This window comes from Emys orbicularis, chromosome 9 (assembly GCF_028017835.1).
Source record: "Emys orbicularis isolate rEmyOrb1 chromosome 9, rEmyOrb1.hap1, whole genome shotgun sequence".
NCBI classification, from domain to species: Eukaryota; Metazoa; Chordata; order Testudines; family Emydidae; genus Emys; species Emys orbicularis.
In genome coordinates, this window is record NC_088691.1 from 46,314,654 (window position 1) to 46,330,077 (window position 15,424).

Consider the following 15,424-nt stretch of genomic DNA (forward strand, 5'->3'; position numbering starts at 1 on the left):
AACACCCTCCCCTGGGACCAGCCCATGGCTGTGTGCCAGCAAACGCCCCGGCCTCACCGTGGTTCATGCCCCCGGTATGACTAGCTTCTCTCTTGCAGTGTGCAATGCTGAACGAGAAGCTGGACTCCCTGGTGCGGGAGCTGAACGATGAATCACAGGCGATCGTTGTCCCCGAAGGGAGCGCACAGACTGCCCCACCCGGCCCCGAGGCCAAGGAGAGCAGTAGCAGGGGCAGCTTCAACCCAAACCCTGTCCCCAGGATCTTCAAATCCAAGGAGCAGCTAATGCTGAGAGCCAACAGCCTCAAGAAGGCCCTGCGGCAGATCATCGAGCAGGCAGAGAAAGGTAAGGAGCCCGGGTGAGACAGGAAGGGACTGCAGTGTTGGGGGTCAGCCAGACCCAAGGCCTCTGCAAGGCCACTGGCCTTGGCCACCCATTTCACATTCCATGGCTGGCCCCCTTCTACGGCAGGCTCTGCTGGGAGGATCAGTCCTCCGCTTTCATGAAGACACTACCAGCTGCAAGGCTCAGGACTTTATCAGCTCCTCCAGGGCAGCGGGAATGCCAGGGGCCACGGACCCAGTGTCCACGCAGGGTACAGAGACCTCCCTCCAGATGCCTGCTGACCCCTAACAGGTACATTGACTAGCAGCATGGCACAGCATGGCCTAGTGCGTAGATCCAGGGGCTGGGAGCCATGTGCCAGTCCTGATCCTGCCGGTGACCTGGTCAAGGCAAGGCAAGGCAAAGCCCCCATTTGTCACTGATTCTGAGTCCTTTTGTTCTGAGGAGCCCAGCTGGAGAGACCCAGGACCTGCCTCACCATGATGCTAGGTTCACCCAAAGGGAGTTCTTCGAGTGCTAGCTCATGTCGATTCCATTCTAGGTGTACGCGCCCACGTGCGCGGTCGTTGGAGATTTTGCCTTAGCGGAACCCGTAGGGCCAGCTGTGTCGCCCCCTTGAGTGCCGTGCTCATGCCGCAGTATATCAGGCACCGCCAACCCTATGCCTTCTCAGTTCCTTCTTACCGCCCATGGTGGTTTCTCCTTTTGAACTTCTGGCCTTAGTGCCTTTGTACATAGTTTGCATATAGTAGTGTTAAGTAGTTATTAAGTGTTAGTTAGTTAGTAGTTAGGGTCCCAGTGGAAACTTTGCCCCAGGTGGGGCATACCCCGGTCTCCTAGGTTTAAGCCCTGCTCGGACTGCAGCAGGTCTATATCTGTGAGTGACCCCCATAGCAGCTGCCTTAAGTGCTTGAGGGAGTCACACATTAAGAAGCGGTGCTGGATCTGCAAAAACTTTCGGCCCTGTACCCAGAAACAGCGGGATATCCGCCTCAGGACTCCCCAGATGGAGTCTACCCTCCGCCTGGCTTCTGGGCTGTCCAGGCTGGTCGCTCCGAGCGCCTCAGCCTCCGTGCAGAGCGCACCACCAGCACCCGGCTCCTCCCGGCACTGTTCGTCATCACCGGTGCCGAAGAAGAAGGCTAAAAAGCGCTCCCTGGCACCAAGCAAGAAGGCCCTGGGGTCACCTACCAAAGGACCTGGGCCTGCCTGCCAGGCTACTCTGGAGCCATGCGATCGTGCCTCCCCGGTTGGGGCTCACAGCCCCAACAAAGGTCCGCCACCGACTCCTGGGAGTAGTATGGGACCCATACCCCCCTGCCTGCACCATCATCATCCCAGACTCCCCAGGTGCAGAGAGAGCACAGGTCTCCACCTGCTCTGATGATGACCCTGGTGCTGCAGGACCCAGCTAAGGCTCCCCAAGAGGGCAAGCTCACCGTTAAGACCCCTCAGGGGACGGGGAACACCGCTGGTTGCCAGACAGAAGACATTGATCTTCTCCACCACATCAAGAATCCAGGGGCAGGTCCCAGTCGCGTTGTCGGTCGCCCAGGCTGGCATCCAGATCCCCTCAGTGCTACTCACTGGCACGGGGTCGACACTCCCCCTACTTTTCCCTGCACCGCTCACTCTCTCGCCGGTCGTCCTGCAGGCGTCGGTCCTGATCGCTGGTGCGGTGGGAACGTTCCCCGTCTTGGCACTGGTCTCCCTGGCACCAGTACTGCTCTCCCCAGTACAGTCACCGGTCAGTTACACCAGGTCAACGGTCACCAGTAGTCACGACCAGTAAACAAATGCAGGCATTGATGGCTCCTCCCTGGTCGCCGGAAGGTGGCTCCTCCGGTACAGAAGGCCAGTTCAGCCCATCACCCAGGTCCCATCGGCGTGATTGGGCACCGGAACCCGCTCCCTTGTCTGCGGCACCGCAGTGGCAGCACAGCCAGTGGCCAACGTAAGGCCATATTGGAGTGTGTGGGGCATACCGGTTGTGACAATGCCCCCTTCGCAACACTCCTTGGTGGCCATGTCGGAGCATCGGTCGGCAGCCCCACCAGCACCGGGCCCGGTACTGGAACCCCATTCTGAGGTCGGGGTGGAGGAAACTGTGCCCACCCCTAAACCTCCTTCTCCAACTGTGGTCAAGACCCCAGAACCTCCATCAGTGATCCAGTCTTCCTTGTCATCCCTGGATGAGGGGGTCGTGGGACCTTCCAGGGCTAGCTCACCAGATGACTTCTCTGGCATGTGGCCAAGAACTTGGGGCTTGAGGTGCAGGAGATGGCGGAATAGGAGGGGACACCCTCTTCAATGTCCTCTCGGCCTCTACGCTCACCCGTGTCGCCCTACCCTTACATGACGGGGTCCTCAAGATCTCCAAGACCCTGTGGCAGACCCCCTCCTCCATCCCTTCCACCTCGAAATGGGCAGAGAAATAGTACTTTGTGCTGGCCAAACGGTTCAAATACCTTTATACCCACTCACCCCCGGGCTTGCTAGTTGAGTCTGTGGCCAATGAGAAGGACAGACAGGTCCCCACCTCCTCGACCCCCAAAAACAAAGAGGCCAAAAATCTCGATTTTTTCGGGAGAAAAATTTATTCAGCTCCCAGCCTGCAATTCCGGGTGGCAAACCATCAGGCCCTGCTGGGCTGGTACAATTTTAATCTCTGGGATAGTCTTAAGAAGTTCCTGGAATCCCTCCCTCAGGGTCTGGCCCAGGAGTTGGGCATGCTGGTGGAGGAGGGCACGGCGGCAGTCAGATGTTCTCTGCAGAAGGCATGGGATGCGGCAGATTCAGCGGCAAGGGTGGTCACATCAGCAGTGGTCACGTGATGTAGTTCCTGGCTCCAGACTGCAGGCCTCTCCTAGGAGATGCATGCCTTGATCCAGGACCTCCCTTTTGACTGAGTTGGTCTGTTCTCAGATCAAATGGACCCCAGGCTGTATGGATTGAAGGACACCAGGGCTACCCTTCACTCGTTGAGCATGCACACGCCTCAATCAGCCAGGAAGCCCTTTTGGCCATCGCTGCCGCCAGGCAGTCTTGTCAGGGACCTACGAGGAGAAGGGACACTGGTTTTAGTTGTTGTCACCTTTCTTCCTCCCATTCACTAGACCAGCCTGGGCCGCCAAACACCCAGGGGGCCAGAATCAATCATTTTGAGGGTGCACCCGAGAGTGATACCCCAGTCAGCCAACCGGATCCTACCCGCCTTTCCTCGACTGCCTTTTCCCCTACCGCTCGGCCTGGTCGCGGGTTACGTCAGACTGCTGGGTCCAGGACATAGTGCCTTGGGGCTATATCTTTCAGTTCTTGGCTGCCCCTCCTTCCCACCCCACCCCCACTTTCCCGTCCCTCTTCAGGGACCCTTCTCACAAGCAACTCCTCGTTCAGGAGGTCGAGAAGTTCCTGGGCTTGGGGGCTATAGAGGAGGTTACTCGGGACATGGAAGGAAGAAGATTCTATTCCCGTTATTTCCTAATCCCGAAGGCCAAAGGGGGCCTCAGACCTATCCTGGATCTGTGTGGCCTCAACAAGTCTCTCAAGAAGTTGAAGTTCTGCATGGTCTCCCTGGCCTCCATCATCCCTTCCCTGGATCCGGGGGACTGGTACGCTGCTTTTGACTTAAAGGACACTTACTTTCATGTCTCCATATTCCAGGGACACAGGCATTTCCTGCGTTTCTTAGTGGCCAGGCGTCACTTCCAGTTCACAGCGCTACCCTTTGGCCTGTCCTCGGGCCCCAGGATGTTCACGAAATGCGTGGCAGTGGCTTACCTGAGACATCAAGGGGTCCAGATCTTCATATGTCTCAATGACTGGCTCATCAAGGGCAGGTCTCCAGAGCGGGTGCAACAGCCTCAATCTGGTGCGGTCCATCTGCAATGATCTGGGCCTGTTAATAAACACAGAGAAGTCCATGTTAACACCAGTTCAACACATAGAGTTTATCGGAGCAGTTCTCGTCCTCTCATCCCTGAACTGGTGGCTGAATCCTGAGTCGGTGCTGCAGGGGGTTCCCTTCGTGACCCCGTCTCCATCGCTCACCCTGTCTTGGATGCATTGGATCTGGGCTGGGGAGCCCACCGGTGTGAGCGCAACACCCAGGGCTGCTGGCTACAAAACTATCTAGCCCTTCATATCAATATCGGAGAGCTCAGAGCTGTTCGCCTGGCCTGCCAGGTGTTCTTACCCCACCCGAAGGGCAGGGTGGTGCAGGTCCTGATGGACAATACAGCTGCGATGTCTTACATCAACAGGCAGGGGGATGCCAGGTCTTTGGCCCTTTGTCAGGAGGCGCCTCCAGCCCCAGAGCACCCATGGAGTCGGCACCTATGACCCAGTCCCCCCTTGGGACCTGAATCTTGTGCTGTCGAGGCTCATGGGTTGCCCCTTCGAACCTCTGGCTTCCTGCTGTCTTCTCCTTCTCTCCTGGAAGGTCTTCTTCTTGGTCGCTATAACTTCAACCCGTAAGGTGTACAAGTTCAGGGTGCTCACGTCGGAGCCGCCATATACTGTCTTTTATAAGGACAAAGGCCAGCTGCGTCTGCACCCGGCCTTTCTGCCCAAGGCTGCCTCCCAGTTCCACACTGGTCAAGACATTTATTTACCAGTCCTTTGTCCAAAGCCTCATGTGACGGATGACGAGCGCAGGCTGCATACCCTGGATGTTAGACGGGCACTGGCCTTCTACATTGATAGAACAAGGCCGTTCCGTAAGTCAACGCGGTTGTTTGTTGCTATTGCTGCCAGAATGAAAGGTCGCCCAGCGTCTGTCCAGAGAATCTCATCTTGAATCACAGCCTGCATCTGCTACTGCTACGAGCTGGCAAATGTGCCCCTGCCGGCGATCGTGACAGCTCATTCGACTAGGGTGCAGGCGTCAGCAGCAGCCTTCATGGCACAGGTGCCGATCCAAGAGATCTATCGGGCTGCCACCTGGTCATTCGTCCACACGTTCACGTTGCACTACGTGCTGACCCAGCAGGCCTGAGATGATGCTAGGTTTGGGAGAGCTGTGCTACAAGCTTCAAGACCGTGAGCTCAAAGCCCACCTCCGTTGATTCTGCTTGTGAGTCACCTAGAATGGAATAGACATGAACAAGCACTCGAAGAAGAAAAAACAGTTACCTACCTTTCATAACTATTGTTCTTCGAGATGTTGCTCATGTCCATTCCATTACCCGCCCACCTGCCTCTCTGTCGGAGTTGTCAGCAAGAAGGGACTGAGAGGGCCTAGGGCTGGCAGCGCCTGATATATCGACGCATGAGTGCGGCACTGCAGGGGGTACCAAAGTCGGCCCTACGGGTATCGCTAAGGCAAAAATCTCTGATGACCACACATGTGGGCATGCACACACCTAGTATGGAATGGACATGAGCAACACATCTCAAAGAACAAGAGTTACGAAAGGTAGGTAACCGTTTTTTTTAATGCTCAGCACTTCTAAAAATCAAGCCAGATCTGGCCAGGCAGGACGCCCAAAACAGAGGCACCCCACAGCATGGGTCCCTGCTGAGCATTTTGGCCTGGACCCTTCTGGGCCTCAGTTTCCCCCTCTGTGAAGTTGAGACACTGAGTCACCAGTGTGAATCACTCAGAGGTGACTCTAATAAAAGTGGCTAATCCAGGAGCAGCATCCCTGGATGCCAGGGGAATTGCTCCTGGCTGGTGGGTCACAGGTCCTGGCAGCATGGGGTGGAGTGCAGGAAGGAGCCAAAAGAGCAGGGGTCCCCATCTCCTGGATGGTTCTGTCTGCCCAGTGAACTTCTCATCATGCTAGAGCGTACGCCATACCGCCTGGGTCTTTGGGCATGGAACCAGCCCCTTCACTTTATGCTCGGCACTAGCGAAGGGCCCAGTCCTGCTGCCTTTCCTCCTGTGAGCCAGACTCCAGCTGCCTCATCTAATATTGGTTCTAACCGCAGCTGCCAGGAGCACTGTGCCCATTTTGCGCTGGCACCGCATGGGCTGCTGGCAGGTCCAGATAGGGTTGGAGTCCTGAGCATCCAGTCCAGACAGTATCTCTGGCATCCCCATCTGTAGGCTTTAGGCTCTGTATACTCTCTAGAACGTCAGGGCCAGGTGGCAGCTCCTGCAAGAGCCCGGTTCACCAAGGACCAGGTGCCACGACAACCTGCAGAGGCCTCCTGGCTGGGGTATCTGTGCTGGGACAGGAGACCCCTCTGCCCCCCGGGCCTCGGGAGCTCAGCCAGCCCTACGAGGTGGAGTGGAAACACCTGCAAGGGTCAGACCCATCAGCAGTGAGCTGAGGAAGCATCGGGTACATCCAGGTGCTGGCTGGGCATCCCTAGGGTATGTCTATGCAGCAATGTAAGCCTGAGCTCAAGTCTAACCCCCCTTGCAGCCACGCTAACCTAGGTTAGCTAACCTGGAGGGTCCGAGCCCGTGTAAAGCTGGGACCCTATTGCTTTCCTGTGCACATGGCTCTGGCTTGACTCGGGTCCTGGAAGACCTCCGGATCTATCTATCCCAGAATTCCTGGCAGCAGAGGAGCAGCGCTGCAGGCAGCCAGCGCAGAGGCTGGAAGCGCCATTACTGCCTGGCCAAGCCCGCTCCCCTTGCCTGCTCCGGCTCCTCCTCACTGCTGTGCAGAGCTTGCCTGGAATGGAGCAAAGCTGACTGGCAGGAGGCGGCTCCTGGCTGCCAGGATATTGAGGATCATCCCTGCCCCAGCCCTGCTGAGCCGGGAGCTCTGCTGCTCCCCCTCCCTGCAGGGCAGCCGCTTAGTCCTGCTCCGCTCTCTGTCCCTTCCCCCCGGGCCTCCCCGCCCTCCCTGGGGCTGTGTGTGCAGGGACGCCCGGGCTGCATGCATTGTCAGGTGGGAGAGTGGGAGCCAGCCCCAAAACTACCCCACAGCCTCCCAGGGATCCCTTATCCCTGCCTCCCATGTGCGGCGGGGGCAGAGCTAAGGGATCCCGGGGGTGCTGGAGCACCTTGCACCCCAAGCCCTGGGGATGCCCTTCACCGCTCAGCATCCGGCAGCAGCCAGGCTGGGGGTGTGTGTTCTTCCTCGGACACCTCCATTCAAAACAAACAGACAACAATAAATAAAAACCAGCCAAACAAAAACCCCGTCACTGCCCATGGTGCAGACTGGCAGCCCTGGAGCTGGGTGCCCTAGTTACCCTCAGAACAGGGGCCTGCCCTGGGCATTTTCCTGCCCATGTGACTCAGCCTAGTGAGGAACCCAGTTCTCAGATTAGGGGCAGTTCAGAGTAAAGCCTTTTCACACTGCCGTGTGCTCCCAGGACAGCCACCACAGGAGTCGTTATGTGTTTCTGAGTCCCATCAATAGCATGTCACAGTTGGGAAACAGGCAGGGCAGTAGAGTTTTCCCACAGTGCACCATGTTCCTAGGGCTAGAGTGTTGATGGGGTTGGTGGGGGCACTAGGCACTCTGGGATATGGTTACTTTGACTTGGGTCTGCGCACTGGAATATGGGTGCCAGAGCCCTAGGTTTGAGCATGGGTCAGCAAATCTTTAACCTAGGGTTAAAATGCAGTGTAGATGCTCCAGCCCAGGGTTCCCTGACATGAATGGACTGACTCGAGTCCCATGAACCCTGGGCTGACACTGCTGTGTAGCCATACCCCTAGCATTGGCTTTACGTTGCATGCCTTGCCTGTTCCCGTGTAGCTGTGGATGAGCAGAACAAGCAGACTCAAGCCTATCGGAGCATCACGGCTTCCAGCAAGGACAGCTTGGAAGAGTTCAGCAAAGAGACCGAAATCCTTGGTAAGACTCCAGCTGGTTCATGCAGCCCACTCCCCGTTCAGGATCATGGGCTCTTCCACGTCACTCGTTATTTAAAATGATCGGAGAAGCTGGAACCAAGGCAGGATTGGGGGTGGCAAATACACAGATTAAAGGGGCCCCGTTTTCTAAAGTGGAGGCCCCCCAGCTACGTACTACAGTGCATCTGTGACTGTGAGCAGGACTCCTGGTTGCTGTTGTGTAACTGGCAGGGGGTATTGGTCTTGGGCTCACCTTTGCTGCCCGCATAGCGCCTGGAGCAATCTAAATAACAGTCTCAGAGCACAGCAGACAGGCCAAACCAGGATAAGCCTGGAGATTTCCAGCCGTCAGACTGCTAGGGCCGTGTGCAACGTGAGCGTGCTGTGGGATTGCACACACTGTCTGCCCAAGCTACGCCCATGCCCACCATTGGGTGGCTCAGAGCTGGTGATGTTTGGACAGTCAGGCCTTGGCAGTGTGGGCGCTGGCTGGAGGCCGCAGAGGGATCCCGGCCTGGGCGTTCCAAGGGAAATTGACCAGCCGTGTGCAGGGGGCTGTGGAGGCTCTGACAGACTGGCAGGCTGTGTCCTGCAGAGTCCAGGTACCATAGCAGAGGAGTGCAACTCTCTGGACTGGGGCAGGGATGAGGGCACCACCTTGACTCATCAGTGTGTGTGTTGGAAATCAATAATACCTGGGGCTCCCCCTGCTGGCAGGAGAGCAGTAGGAGCCTGATCCAAAGCTGATTGAGGTCAATGGAAGGGCTTCTGTTGACTGAGGGCCTGATCCAAAGCCCACTTAATTGGCTAACTAACCCCCATGCCCTGACCCCTGCTGGTGGTAGGGAAGTAGCGCAGTGCGTATTGCACCCTCCATTATCAAAGCAGGGTGAGAAGGGAGAACTGAGTGCAGATAATCAGGAGACAGACTGTCCAGGCTCTTTGCAAGGGATTTACAAACCATGTCACCAGACCTGCCCATAATCCATGTCTGTAGGGCCACACCCAGCACTCTCCCCTAGGGGCATGTCCCATTTAAAGTGGCAGCATGCAAAGTGCTTAGCAGAGTGCCACACTGGGGTCCCCTCTGCACTCAGAAGTGAAGGGGTTTCTTAGTGCGGTGTTGGGGGCTAAGGAAGGCAGGCTAGGGGTAGGATGCAGGGTATGCGCTTGTTAAGGGCAGGGGCGCTGCTGGCTGCTAAAGAGCATCTCCCCTTTGGCCAGGTTCCCGGCGGGGTACGGTGACCTCCACGACGTCATCTATCTTCCTGGATAGACCTGACAGCTTCAGCACTGTCCATTTCACCGAGGATCCCAACACCATGTGAGTACGTGATCTGGGCAACATTAATCCCCGGCGCATGTCCAGGCCTCCGATGCTGCCCCCCCGTAGGGTAGGGCTCTTATCCCCGTTTGACACAGGAGAACTGAGGCCCAGGTAAGGAAATGACTTGCCGAAAGCCACAAAGGATACATGGCCTCTCCTTTATCAACACTTGACCTTAACCTCAGTCTCAATCATTATCAGCCTTTCACCAGCCAGTTTTCCTCCTCTTTCCCAGAGAGTCTCATATATGACTCTCTTAATTCTGATTGGCTGACGAGAGGGGTTTTTGTTGAAGTGGAACTTTCCATTCTCGCGGGTGGGGGCGTTCTCGCCACACTGCCAAAAGGAAGGGGTGGGGGGCTGCTCGCAGCCTCTTGTTTGGGAGCATCCTGTTCCTTGAAGGTCCATGTGTGTTTCCCCCAGTACCGCTAATTGACACGTGGCCACCGTCCTCCTCACTGTGACCCTCGACTTTGTCATCACCAGGGCTGGGTGACAGCCATGTGCTCTACCTGTGAAAGCCAACTAGTGTAGAATGCAGTGACCAGCGAGCTTGGTGGATTGCATCGTCTGGGCTTCAGGCGCTGTGGCCGTTGCTGGAACTGTAGGTGTATAATACCTTCAGGCTGGGATCTGCAAAGGCATCTCAGAGTTATGCAGTGAGCTCCCCTGGGGCGGGGGGGGGGGGGGGAAATTGATCATCTGTTAGCTGGAATTGATCAATTTTAGAGATTCTGGATTTAATTAAAACAAAAACATTTAGAGGTGTCTGTCTCTCTGTCTGCTTGTCTGACTATTACTGCAGTGTCTGAGTGCTGTCCCTGCAGTACAGATTGGTGAAAGCACAGTCCTTAACACAGCCTGCCTAACTCTCCTCGCTTTAACCTCACAAGATATTATTCATCTCCAGGAAGCAAAGATGTACCAGCTAGTTCAGCAGCTGGAATCTGCTCCTTCACCTGTCTTTGTTAAATCAATGACAGAATTAAAAAGCCAGAGTCTGATTCTTCTCTGGCACTGGTGTAAATCTGGAGTCCCTCCACTGAAGCTCATGGAATTACATCCATGGAAAATTGGCATAATCGAGAGCAGAATCGTCCCCTGGCTGTTTAGGATCAGCAAATTATCTGTGAGTCGTCAGCCAACAATCTGCCTGGCCAAAGCACGACCGGTTGGTATCATTAAACAATGCCAGACGAGCAGACAGTATCTTTTGCAGAGTTGGTAACAGAATGTGGCGTGGCTAGGTTAAGGTTTGCCTGGCTTTCCCCACTTGAGAAGTGTAATAATGGCCTGGCCTGGTGCACGCTATTATTATTTTGCAATGGGGTCATTACACACAGAACTATCAACCCTGTGTGTTTAATGGGGACTAGAAAGTTGGCTATGACATCACTGACAGCCAATCAGACATGGCTGTGACATGACTGACAGCCAATCACAAAGCTCCAATTGTCGCTGGCATTCTAAAGCCTCTTCAAAACCCATAATAAATCTCAAGGATTCTCATACGGATGTTTCAATAATGGGACTGATATTTTCATTCTGCTGCCATTTCCCGGTTCCACCCCCGTGATCATTGCTGCATTGTTCTGTGTCCAAACCTCACCTTCCCCATCTGCTGCTTTCAGACAATTCTCCGAAAGATGCGTCATGAATAACTACTTCGGCATAGGCCTGGATGCCAAAATCTCTCTGGAGTTCAACAACAAACGGGACGAGCACCCCAAAAAGTGCAGGTAGGCAAAAGAGCCCCCCTACCTCCCTCAAATGGAAAGTGCCTCAGGCTAGGAGCAGAGGTCAGAACTCCTTGATTGCTGAGTTCCCATTTCATGAGGGAGTCATCTATAAAGATACCCTCTGCCCCAGGGCATGCACTCCAGGGGCGACCTATGCAGGGAGCTGGCGGGAGCTGTCTTTGGCCAGGTCTACACAAGGAGGGCTTTACCGGTATAGCGATACCAGTGCAAAGCACTCCTAGTGTGGACACAGCTTATACCGGACAAGCTATGCTTGCACCAGCATAGCTTATTCCAGCCGCCCCGAGTGAAACCAGTGACACCAGGACAAGCATATGTGGCCAGTCTAGCTGTGTCTACACCAGGGGCTTGTGCCGGCAAGTTACGTCAGTCAGACCACACCTCTTCACACCTGGCTGACAGCCATGCCGGCAGAAGTCTGTAGTGTAGACAGAGCCTAAGTGATCTGCTGTTGGGCTGAGCTTCACGCTGCTCCTTATCTGTCATGAAGCCTCCACTGCTCTGATGTGAGTCCGCGTGTCTGTTTAGCTGAAGGTGCCTATGGTGCCTGACTTGAATGGAATGCAGCCACGTGGCAATAATAACAGCTTGTTTAACAAGAGCCATGCAGTGCACTGCGCCAATGCCCTTCATCCCAACATTTTCTAACACTCTGCAAACATTCGTTAATTAGGCCCCAGGACGTTAATCCTTGTGAGGTGGGTATTTATAATTATCCCATTTTACAAAGGCCAGTGGGAACCAGCGGAAGTCTCTGCAAAATCAGATCCTATATATCTAGAGTAAACATACAGCAATCAGGTATTACTAGCATCTCAGAGGGTCTTGGCAAGATCATGTAAACCTCTGGAGAGGAGCTCAGCTCACTGGATGCCCTGAGGTGGAATTGAATCCTGCTACTCAGTTACCTTGAATGGCATGTCTCCAAGAAGGGTCTAGCAGAAAAAGAAGGGATGAAGTGATGGCTGAATAACAATACTACCTAAGGGCTTGTCTACACTACAAAATTAGGTCGGATTTATAGAAGCCGGTTTTATAGAAACCGGTTTTATGCAGCCGACTGTGTGTGTCCCCACATAAAATGCTCTAAGTGCATGAAGTCGGCGGACCGCGTCCACAGTACCGAGGCTAGCGTCGACTTCCGGCGCATTGCACTATGGGTGCCTATGGGTACCTATCCCACAGTTCCCGGAGTCTCCGGCGCCCATTGGAATTATGGGTTGAGATCGCAATGCCCGAATGATGCAAAGCAGTGCCGCGGGGGGTTCTGGGTACATTGCGTCACGCCCCTCCCCCGCCGTCACAGCAACGGCAGACAATAGATTCGCGCCTTTTTACCTGGGTTACCTGTGCAGACAACATACCACGCCAAGCATGGAGCCCACTCAGCTCAGCTCACCGTCACCATATGTCTTCCGGGTGCCGGCAAACGTGGGACTGCATTGCTAAACAGCAGCAGCAGCTTACTGCCTTTTGGCGGTAGACGGTGCAGCATGAGTAGTAGCCTTCATCGGCGCTCGGGATGCTGGTAGCTGTGGGGCTGGCAGCCGTAGGGCTGCATTGCACCAGCCCCTTGCCTTTTGGCAGCAGATGGTTTATTACGACTGGTAACCGTCCTGTCAGTATTGTCTGCTGAGCACCCAGAAGAGGCCGAGGGCGATCTGGGTGCTCAGCAGATCTGCAAGAAGAGCTTTCCTCAGGTCTGAAAGCAAGTAAATTTACAGGTTGCCTGAAACCCTTGCCTTTAACCGTCCTCGTTGGACAATGATGGTTACCAGTCGTAGTATACTATTTGCTGCCAAGTATTGTCTGCTAAGCACCCAGAAAAGGCCGAGGGCGATCTGGGTGCTGGCAGACATGTGGCTGGCACACGTGGGGCTACATTGCTACACAGCAGCAACCCCTTGCCTTTAACCGTCCTCGTTGGACAATGATGGTTACCAGTCGTAGTATACTATTTGCTGCCAAGTATTTGCTGCCAAGCACCCATAAAATGCCGAGGGCTATCAGTCATGCTGCACTGTCATCTTAAGATGTAAAAAATAGATTTGTTCTGTATTCATTTCCTTCCCCCCTCCCTCCGTCAAATCAACGGCCCGCTAAACCCAGGCTTAGGAGTTCAATCTCGGGGGGGGGGGGGGATTCTGTGTGACAGTTGTTTGTATTTCTCCCTGATGCACAGCCACCTTTCTTGATTTTAATTCCCTGTACCTGTACGCCATGTCGTCAGTCGCCCGCCCCTCCCTCCCTCCCTCCCTTCTTCCCCTGGTCTCTAGATACTAGTTTCGCGCCTTTTTTCAGACCAGACGCCATAGCTAGCACTGGGATCATGGAGCCCGCTCAGATCACCACGGCAATTATGAGCACTATGAACACCACGCGCATTGTCCTGGAGCATATGCAGAGCCTGGACATGCCAAAGCAAAACCAGGAGGACCAGCTGAGGAGGAGGAGGCGATTGCAGCGCGGCGACGATAGTGATGAGGAAATTGACATGGACCTCTCACAAGGCACAGGCCCCAGCAATGTGGAAATCATGGTGTTATTGGGGCAGGTTCATGCCATGGAACGCCGATTCTGGGCCCGGGAAACAAGCACAGACTGGTGGGACCGCATCGTGTTGCAGTTCTGGGACGATTCCCAGTGGCTGCGAAACTTTCGCATGCGTAAGGGCACTTTCATGGAACTTTGTGACTTGCTTTCCCCTGCCCTGAAGCGCCAGAATACCAGGATGAGAGCAGCCCTCACAGTTGAGAAGCGAGTGGCGATAGCCCTGTGGAAGCTTGCAACGCCAGACAGCTACCGGTCAGTCGGGAATCAATTTGGAGTGGGCAAATCTACTGTGTGGGCTGCTGTGATCCAAGTTGCCAGGGCAATGAGAGACCTGGTGATATCAAGGGTAGTGACTCTGGGAAACGTGCAGGACATAGTGGATGGCTTTGCTGCAATGGGATTCCCAAACTGTGGTGGGGCGATAGACGGAACCCATATCCCTATCTTGGCACCGGCGCACCAAGCCACCGAGTACATAAACCGCAAGGGGTACTTTTCAATGCTGCTGCAAGCCCTGGTGGATCACAAGGGACGTTTCACCGACATCAACGTGGGCTGGCCGGGAAGGGTACATGATGCTCGCGTCTTCAGGCACTCTCTTCTGTTTCGAAAGCTGGAGGAAGGGACTTTCTTCCCGGACCAGAAAATAACCATTGGGGATGTTGAAATGCCTATCGTGATCCTTGGGGACCCAGCCTACCCCTTAATGCCATGGCTCATGAAGCCATACACAGGCAGCCTGGACAGGAGTCAGGACCTGTTCAACTACAGGCTGAGCAAGTGCCGAATGGTGGTGGAATGTGCATTTGGGCGTTTAAAAGCGCGCTGGCGCAGCTTACTGACTCGCTGTGACCTCAGCGAAAAGAATATCCCCATTGTTATTGCTGCTTGCTGTGCGCTCCACAATATCTGTGAGAGTAAGGGGGAGACATTTATGGCGGGGTGGGAGGTAGAGGCAAATCGCCTGGCCGCTGATTACGCGCAGCCAGACACCAGGTCGGTTAGAGCAGCACAGCAGGGCGCGGTGCGCATCAGAGAGGCTTTGAAAACTAGTTTTGTGACTGGCCAGGATACGGTGTGAAACTTCTGTTTGTTTCTCCTTGATGAAATCGCAGCCCCCCCACGCACCCGGTTAACTCTACTACCCTGTAAACCAACCACCCCACCCTCCCCTACCCTCCCCTCTTCAAGCACTACTTGCAGAGGCAATAAAGTCATTGTTACTTCACATTCATGCATTCTTTATTAATTGAGCACACAACTAGGGGGATAATTGCAAAGGTAGCCCGGGATGGGTGGGGGAGGAGGGAAGCAGCACACAACTAGGGGGATAATTGCAAAGGTAGCCCGGGATGGGTGGGGGAGGAGGAGGAAGGAAAAGGACACACTGCACTTTAAAACTTTAAAACTTTAAAACTTATTGCTGTGGAAATCATCTAGGGTGGAGTGATTGGGTGGCCGGAGGCCCCCCCACCATGTTCTTGGGCGTCTGGGTGAGGAGGCAATGGGACTTGGGGAGGAGGGCTGGTGGTTACAGAGGGGCTGTAGCGGCGGTCTCTGCTCCTGCTGTTGGTTACAGAGGGGCTGTAGCGGCGGTCTCTGCTCCTGCTGTTGGTTACAGAGGGGCTGTAGCGGCGGTCTCTGCTCCTGCTGCCTTTCCTGCAGCTCAACCATACG

At 54.9% G+C, this 15,424-nt stretch overlaps 1 protein-coding gene across 1 annotated transcript in view; it reads left to right on the plus strand.

Annotated features, from left to right (window-relative positions):
* Positions 1 to 15,424, plus strand: part of LOC135883446 (diacylglycerol kinase delta-like) — a 180,606-nt gene that overhangs the window by 140,538 nt on the left and 24,644 nt on the right. Inside the window, exons 15-18 of the mRNA XM_065410561.1 lie at positions 99 to 345; positions 8,010 to 8,108; positions 9,332 to 9,431; positions 11,066 to 11,173. Coding sequence (XP_065266633.1) covers positions 99 to 345; positions 8,010 to 8,108; positions 9,332 to 9,431; positions 11,066 to 11,173 — 554 coding nt within the window. The remainder of the gene's footprint in view (positions 1 to 98; positions 346 to 8,009; positions 8,109 to 9,331; positions 9,432 to 11,065; positions 11,174 to 15,424) is intronic.